We start from the raw sequence: 9,034 nt of genomic DNA, 5'->3' as shown, positions 1-9,034 counted from the left end.
AAAAAAAAAAAAAGGAAAAATTCTGTGTAACACCACTGTTATAAAATAGGACTGACATGGCGGATGAGGAGAAACTAAGGAAAGAAGGGATAAATAAAGAACAGTGCAGTGGAAGAGATGAAGAAAAGAATTATTTAAAAGGAATATGTAATTAGGCATTGTTTGTATAACAGCCCAGAATAAGAGATACACGTTGTGCTACATATGATCATTCCCAAATACTAGTTTTATAAAACCATTCACCATTGATCTATGCCCACTATTACTCCATCCTTTCAAGTTTCAGGTCCCCACTCAATCTTTTCTAATTCCATCACCACCCTCCTCCTCTGCCCACTAAACTCTGCAACCTCATGATTTCCTTTTTTCCTAGCTCAGTCCTCCCCTACCCTCTTTGGACTTTTATACACACCTTACTGGTTATCCTTCTATTTTTACAATGACAGTCTTAAGAAATCTTTTTCCTTATGAGTCTGAGTTAGTTCACTCGGTATAATGGTCTCTAGCTTCTCCCATGTTATACAGTATTTTCTGAAATATTTGCTCCTGAGTGCTAAATAGTATTCCATCATGTGAATGTACCACAATTTCTGAAGGCTGTAGTTTTATATCTTCACCTGTAAGAGTTTCCAGTCCTACTTGCTTTCAGCAAAATTGTGTATATACTTACTGCAGGTTGTTAATGAGACCTCTGATCTTGATGCTGTGTTTTTCTTCATACAGGCCAGTTTATTGGATCATTTTTTCAGAATACGGGTTAAGTATGGTGAAAGGATATAATCTTTATATCTTTCCTGATACTACACCATGCACTTTTGCGATATGCAGATGACACAACTCTGCTGAAACTGAGGACGACCTGAAGAGTTTGATGCAGAAGGACAAAGATGGCAGCCTTAATATGAATTAAAGCTCAACAACAAGAAAACAAAGATTCTCACAACTGGGCGGATTGGCAGCATCATGATAGACAGTGAAGAGGTTGAGATTGTTAACAGCTTCCGTTTGCTTGGTTCTACAATAAACACTCTTGGTACCAGCAACCAGGAAATTAAAAGATGAATTGCACTGGGAAAGGCTGCTATCAAGGACCTCTCTAGAGTACTGAAGAGCAATGATGTCAGTCTACAGACTAAGGTGCAACCTGATCCAGTCCATAGTCTTTGCAATTACTTGCTATGAATCAGAAAGCTGGACAATGACTAGGGATGACAGATGGAAGGAGGACTAATGCCTTAAGCTGTGGTTACTGGAGAAGAGTATTGAATATACCATGGACTGCAAGGAGAACAAACAGGTTTGTTCTAAGGGTGGTGAAACCAGGCTTCTACTTGGAGGCAAGGATTCTGAAGCTTCATCTGACATACCAGTCCTTGGAGAGGGACGAAATGCTTGGAAGGGTGGAGGGACAGCATAGGAGAAGAAGACTCCCACTGAGATGGATTGAGTTAATCACTGCGGTGGTGGGAGTAGGTGGGTCAGAGACAATAAGATTAGCACAGGATAGAGCAGGGTTTAGTGCTGTGTACATAGCGTCGTTATGAGTTGCAAGTGACTTGATGGCACATAACAATAACAACAACAGCTTATTTTGTTCGAATGATCTGTTCTTTGGAATGCTACCCATAATTTGTTTTGATTCACAAAAATAAACACTTTTGGATAATTAAATTAAAAAAAACCCAACCAAACCAACACCCCTACAAACCACCCAAAACCCACAGGTATACATTTCTATGGTATTCTTTACTTTTAGTCAAAATTCATCCAACATCAGTGATGATAACATTCATTTCAGATTCTTTTTCATAATCAGAATTTCTGACAGTCCTCTCTTGATATACTGCTGGAATAAATTTTAAATTATCTTCAGTAGGATTTTATATTTTTGTGGTATTAATGATACATTGTTGCTGTTGTTGTTATGTGCTTTTGAGTCACCTGCTACTCACAGCAATCCTAGGTATAACAGCCCTAAACCCTGCTCTATGCTGTGCCAATCTCACTGTCTCTGACCCACCTACCCTGATTACCCCAGTCACTGAATCAGTCCACCTCATAGAGATCTTCCTCTCCTGCGCTGTCCCTCCACTGTCCCAAACATGATGTTCCTCTGCAAGGACTGATACGGCCTTGCAACAAGCCCAAAGTACGTCAGATGAAGCTTCAGAATCCTTGCCTCCAACGAGCAGCCAGCCTGGCTTCACCCTCTCCAGGATGAACTTGTTCTCCTAGCAGTCCATGGTATATTCAATATTCTCCAACACCACAGCTCAAAGGCATCAATTCTCCTTGTATCATCCTTTGTCATTACCCAGCTTTCTGAGGCATAGCAAGTAACTGCAAAGACATGGCCTGTATCAGGAGCACCTTAGTCTACAGACTGACATCGTTGCTCTTCAGTACTTTGGAAAGGTCTCTGACAGCCGACTTTCCCAATGCAATTTGTCTTTTAATTTCCTCCCTGCTGGTACCAAGAGTGTTGATTGTAGAGCCAAGCAAACTGAAGCTGTTAACAATCTCAATCTTTTCGCCATCTATCCTTGATGCTTCCAATTGGCCCAGTGGTGAGAATCTTTGTTTTCTTGATGTTGAGCTTCAATCTGTATTGAAGGCTGCCATCCTTGACCCTCTGTAGCAAACACTTCAGGTCCTCCTCAGTTTCAGCATGCAGGGCTGTGTCATCTGCATAATGTAGACTGTTGATGAGTCTACCTACAATCCTGATGGCACATTTTTGTATTCTATTGGATCAATTTTCTCTAGAATAGGCACAGATATGGCTCATTCTCCAATTGTCTTGGCATAAAAAAAGTGAACTTGTCTAGCACTACATCCATGTGTTGGAACATCTCAACTGGTATTCCATGAATTCCTAGAGCTTAGTTTGTGGCTAATGTCTTCAGTGTAGCTTGGATTTCTTCCTTTAATATAATTGATTCTCGGTCATATACTATCTTCTGAAATTGTTCAATTATTCTTTTTGGATCAGTGACTGCATATTCCTCTTTCCACCTTCTTTCGATGATCTTGTTTTGTTCAATATTTTGTCCATTGTTGTTAGGTACTATCACATCAACTATGACTCATAGAGACCCTATGAATAACAGACCTGAATCTTGTCCTATCCTGTGCCATTCTTATCATCTCTGACACACTTGAGCCCATTATTGTAGTCACTTTGTCAAGACACCTCACTGGGGGTCATCCTCTCTTTAGCTGAATCTCCACCTTTCCAAGCATGATATCCCTTCTCTAAAGAATAGCTTCCATAGAAATCTTTAATATTGCAACTCAAAGTTTTCCTTTTTTACCTTCAGTTCGAATTTCAGCTTGATAAATGCAGAGAATACTTTTCTTCTGGTGTTCTAGTTCCAAGTCTCAGCATATTTCATGAAAATATTTTACCTCATCTTCTCGATCTACCCATTGGAAACTTCTGCTAAGTTCTCTTATCATCTCTTTCTTTTGCTTTAGCTTCTCCACCTTTAAAAGTAAGTTTCAGAGTTTCTTCTGACATTGGTTTTGGTTTTATCTTTCTTTCCTTTTCCTTTCTTTCTAATGACCATTTGTTTTCTTCATTTATGGTATCATCCTATAGCTTGTCTAGCTTTTGGTCATTCAGTTCAATATGTCAAATCTATTCTTGAGATGCATCTCTAAATTCAGGTGGGATATAGTCAAAGTTACACTTTGGCTCTCAAGAATTTCTTCTCATTTTCTTCATCTTTAACCCAGTTATCCCAGAGTTAGTCCCTGACCTTGTTCTGGTTGGTGATACTGAACTGCTTCATTGTGACACTGTTCCTATAGATGTATTTGATTTAATTTTTGTGCATTCCATCTTATAAGGTCCAAAGACATGGTTGTGCTTATGTTATTAAAGGAGGTATTTTCAATGAATGGGCACTGGTCTTGCCAAATGCTATCATGAGATCTCTGGCATCTGCAAGGCCGTATTTTTCAACTACAAATCCTTTTTTTGCTTTCAACTTCCACATTTCAATCACTAGTAAATATTACTGCATCTTAATGTCATGTTTATACTAATTTTGTGAGATAATCAGCATTACATCCTAATTGACTAGACTCCACCCCACTCCAAAGAAAAAGCAAAGCTTAAAGAATCTTCTGCTTTTTAATTATAAAAATTCCTAGATTAACCTCCATTAGTAATAATTCTAATTGGAAGCAGGAGTGGCATCTACTTCCTAAATAACAGTCCTCTATGAACTTTGATAAATGACGAAGGTTATAAAAAGGCTTCAGGTCTTTTGTCCCCAGGGTCACTATGAGTAATATTCGACTTGATTGCAATCAGCAACAACAACAACGACACGTTTAATTGATTTTAGATGACAACAGTTGGCAAAATCTTCAATTTCTTCATGTGTAGTATTTAGTGATTAGTGTATAAAAGTGTACAGTAGTCTTATCAACTGGTCTTCCCTGTAGGAAGAAAGATTTTGTCCTAACACTGACAAAGATCTGCTTTGAGATAAATTTTAAAATGTTTTTGACTCTGAATGTGATGTCATTGCTCTTCAAGTTCTCACTCTGTGAAGAGTCATCCATGTGATTATCTGATTTAAAATGTTTAAAATAATTTTGAATAATCCATTTCAGCTTACAATGAGCTGAAAAAAAATTAGGCAATCTACATTTTCTTCTGAAATGGAATGATCCATTTGAACTTACTAATGTTTATGTACATAATGTCTTTGTACTCCATATATTTGCTGGTAACTTCTAATTTTTTTATTCATGCTCTATACATGGTCCTAATACTAATGTATCTTTACAGCGGTTTCCTTTCATTTAGTCACATCACACCTGCAAATGATGATCTCAAAAACTTTACTCCCTCTGTATCATTAGGGTTGAAGCTCTGAGGAGGGATCATTCCCTCAGTTGTGTTTTGAATGCATTCACTTTCCAGTACTGTATCAGACAAGGCTCCATAACTACTGATGAGGTTTTCACAGGGCAACTTTTTCAGCAGCAGATTATTAGGACCTCTTTCCTAGTCTGTCTGAGTCTGGAAACTCTGCTCAAACCTGTCTTGTAAGGGTCACTGTGCTGGTACTTAAAATGCTAGCAGAAGAGCTTCCAGTGTTACAAGCCACCACAGTACGATAAACTGACACAACAAAGTGCAAAGAGTCTGGCCTTCTACACGTTGGCTTCATGATACCAATCTAAGTTTTAGTGTCCTCCTCTGCATACGGCATCACAGTGGTGCTCAGGAGATGATATAAGCTTCAGAGTATGACACAAATAAGAGGCAATCATCTTGGGAATGGTGTTGAGGTAGGGAAAAGTGGCACATCTCATGATATTTTTCTAGGTCATTTACTTTTATTAATTTTTATTTTATTATTATTTTTTTGTGTGTACCGTCAAATTGGATCTGACAGGTACAGGAGGAGATTGTCCCTCCTTCTCCAGCAGAGCACCTGGTGGATTTGAACTAGGTCATTTACTTTTAAAACTGTAAATAACTTCACATACCATATGTAAGAAAAACAAGATCGCTATAGTAGAGAATTAAAATAAAACAAAACACAAAGATAGAGTATTTGAAATAAAAAAGATTTTGAGAAGTCATATTTGATATTACATTTTCTGCCATTTTGATAAAAAATATGAAAAAGTATAAGAGAAATTGTATGCAATTTTTTTCTTGTGTCCAAAGTATCACCTTTGTGTTTTCTATCCAGTAGCTATAACTTAAAATAATACAACCTATTAAATATTTTACCATTTGTAAGGAAATTAAAAGACATATTGCAATGGGAAAGTCTGCTGTTAGGGACCTCTCCAAAGTACTGAAGAGCAATAGTATCTCTCTGGAGACTAAGGTGTGTCTGATACAAGCCATGGTCTTTGCAATCACTTGTTATGCATCAGAGAGTTGGACAGTGACTAGGGAGGATAGAAGGAGAAGTGATGCCTTTCAGCTGTGGTGCTGGAGAAGAGTATTGAGTGTACCATGGACTGCTAAGAAAACAAACAAATTCATCCTGGAAAGGGTTAAACTGTGCTGCTCCTTGGAGGCAAGGATTCTGAGGCTTCGTCTGACAAACTTTGGACATGCTGTAAGTAGAGCGGTCCTTGTGTAATCGGAATGGGTGTATCAGAGACAATGCAATTAGCACAGGACAGACCAGGGTTTAGGGCTGTTGTACATAGCATTGCTATGAGTCTCAAGTGACTCAATGGCACATAACAACAATAACAACAAGGCTATAAGAAACATACTGAATGTTTCTTATACAACTTAATTGCACATTATAGAAGTCACCATCACTCATTTAGGAGTTGATCCTACTGCGGCTTGAAGATGACATAAGGGTTTTGCTTTTTAAATAAGGTCACACGAAAACATAATATAAATTTATTTCACTAATTGTGAATAAATTTGAAGCAAAATATCAAAATGTTAGATCTTGTACAGATTATTAACTCTCAAAAAGAAATCTCTCAGGGAGCTCTGGTGGCCTAGTGGCAAGACACTGCACTGCAATCCCAGAGGTATGTGGTTCAAATCCACCAGATGCTCTGCTGGAGAAGGAGGGGGCAATCTCCTCCTGTACCAGTCAGATCTGATTTGATGGTACATGTAAAAATAATACAATAAAAAAAAAGAAATCTCTCAGATTCTCTTATGAAGAAAAGTTTAGTTTTCAAGATTATTTAACTGAACTAACTTTCTCTCCAAAGCTTATAACTAAAAGAAAGAATCTTATTATATTCAGAAAATCAATTTCTTAATTTAAGTTTATTTTAACTTGTGGGATTTTTGTCAAATATCTTGCTATCTTGAATATATCTCACATATTATTCTTACCAACTGATATAAAATGTAGCAAATTGATTTAGTCTAGTAGATTTAAGTCAGTTCAAAAGTGAGTACAAAACCAAGCTTATAACATCAGCCACTTCAGTATTTCACAGAAGGAAAGAAGACTTTATAAAAGAGGATCTATTATAATAAAAATGGGCATTAACATGCATGCCAAGCCAAGAATAAACATTTTTGTTTGCTTTTTTAAAGGACATACATATTTTTGGTCACAAACAGGCTTCCCTGACTATTTGATAATTTGGGGGAAGGCAAACTCTCAGTTACGTATCATTCACTAAAATTTAATATTAACTAATATTTTCGCATCCAAAAAGATGATACTAAGTATTTCAATTTCTTAGCAATTTGAAAAACAGACTGAAATATGGTCTATCTGCATAGCTTTAATGTGAATTGTGCCTTATTATTTTATCCTTTGGGGATTAATAATATACATAAGGCATACACAGTAACGCTCAACAATGTCATCATTTCAATCCCAATTACATAGAATAAAACATAGTATACTACTAGGAAAGTGAAATAAAATGTTGACTAATCAAAATCTACCAGTTTAGGGATAGAACTTTTAGCTTAAACCTTTTAATGTTAGTATTTCTCCTTAGGTCCTAAGTAATAAAATTGTTATACCATGTACATTTTATCTCTTTCTACATCATCTTCTGGCTCTTCATATTCTAATTAGTTAAGATTTTTTAAAAAATGGTTTAAAAATGTCATCCAAAGGCACACTATAAAAGTTTACCATAAAATACCTTTACAATTGTAAGTCAAATTATATGTTCACATTTACTATCTTGTAAAATTACATCTTAAACTCTACTTGTTTTCATAAAACTTTCAGATATATTCTTTCATTTGCTTGTCTTAACTATGCAGGGTCTAAATAATCAAGCCTATTCTATGAAATCCCCAAATACATCAATATATTTCTTATCAGGGTTATAATGATGGTCTTTTATCTTTGCATTTACAATTAAAAATAAACAGTGCCTATTCTCTGTGTCCATAAATTTCACATCTGTGTATTTAACTAGTTCCAGACTTAGGCTATGTGGCGGGGGGTGGTGGTGGTGTGCGATTGAAAAGAACCCACACAATCAATTAAGTGATCAAAGCAATCATAATCTACAGATGATTTAAAGTATAGAAATATATGACAGAAGAATATACATAGGTTAAACGCAAATACTATTACATGGGAGAAAGATGGGCAATCTCCTCCTCTGCAATTTACTGTCTCTGAAAACCTGCTGGATGACCCAGCTATCATTTGGTTCTTACTCAACAACATGCTATTTTTTATATAAGAGACTTGGGGCACATCTGGATTTTAGCATTCATGGGAGATCCTGGAACCAATTCCCTAAGAATATCAAGGGACACTATATTTATGAGTAATTACTATTGTTCAACATTACAATTTTGCTTTTGATAATTCTTTAAAATGGAAAATATTCCTTGGCTTACCTGTTGTATGTAACAAACTAGCTTCTACTCTGTGGGGGATTCGTGGTGGAAGTTTCATAGATGCACGAATCTGGTAAAATCTAAAGCAAAATGAATGAAGATATAATTAAAAAAAATAGTTTTAATGTATGTAAAGGCTCAACTTATATGTACACATACACACACAGACAGACACACAAGTTGGCCTTTCATCATATATATTGGTGAGAAAAATATCAGACCCACAGATCAAATAACATGGCACAAAATCAAAAGGAAAACCATGCATATACAAAAATAAATTAGTAAAATGAAAGCAATATATATGGTATTTCTTACATAGAGAATGTTAAAAAGACATATGATGTTATAAGGATATCTAATAGTTTCACATCTGCAATTTATTCTTTTAAAAAGTTATAAAAATGGCTGAAATATGTGTCACAAAAGGACAAACACTGTATAAGCTTACTGCTGTGTTAAGATGGTACGGGGAAGAGGGGAGAGAGCAGAAAAAGCTTGGATAGATAATGAGCACTGCACTGGAATGGGTAAATGGAAAGACAATCTGAAAGGAATGTGGACTACTGGAAATCAAGTGCATGACAATGAAAAGCATGAAACAGGACAAGCATTACATAAGGAATTGGGGGGGGAGAGAGGGAAAGTGCATGAATGAAAACCAATCTCTGTGAACTTTCACTAAAATTAAAAATT

General features: G+C 36.2%; 1 protein-coding gene across 1 annotated transcript in view; it reads right to left on the bottom strand.

The window, feature by feature from the left end:
* The window catches only part of FAM135A (family with sequence similarity 135, member A), a 147,112-nt gene that overhangs the window by 116,458 nt on the left and 21,620 nt on the right, over positions 1-9,034 (bottom strand). Inside the window, exon 2 of the mRNA XM_006899483.1 lies at positions 8,339-8,418. Coding sequence (XP_006899545.1) covers positions 8,339-8,418 — 80 coding nt within the window. The remainder of the gene's footprint in view (positions 1-8,338; positions 8,419-9,034) is intronic.

Source organism: Elephantulus edwardii, unplaced genomic scaffold (genome assembly GCF_000299155.1).
Source record: "Elephantulus edwardii isolate Elephantulus edwardi_28Jun2011 unplaced genomic scaffold, EleEdw1.0 scaffold00258, whole genome shotgun sequence".
In the NCBI taxonomy this organism is placed as follows: domain Eukaryota; kingdom Metazoa; phylum Chordata; class Mammalia; order Macroscelidea; family Macroscelididae; genus Elephantulus; species Elephantulus edwardii.
The sequence above is the reverse complement of the archived record's forward strand: the minus strand, read 5'-3'. Positions and strand labels throughout refer to the sequence as shown.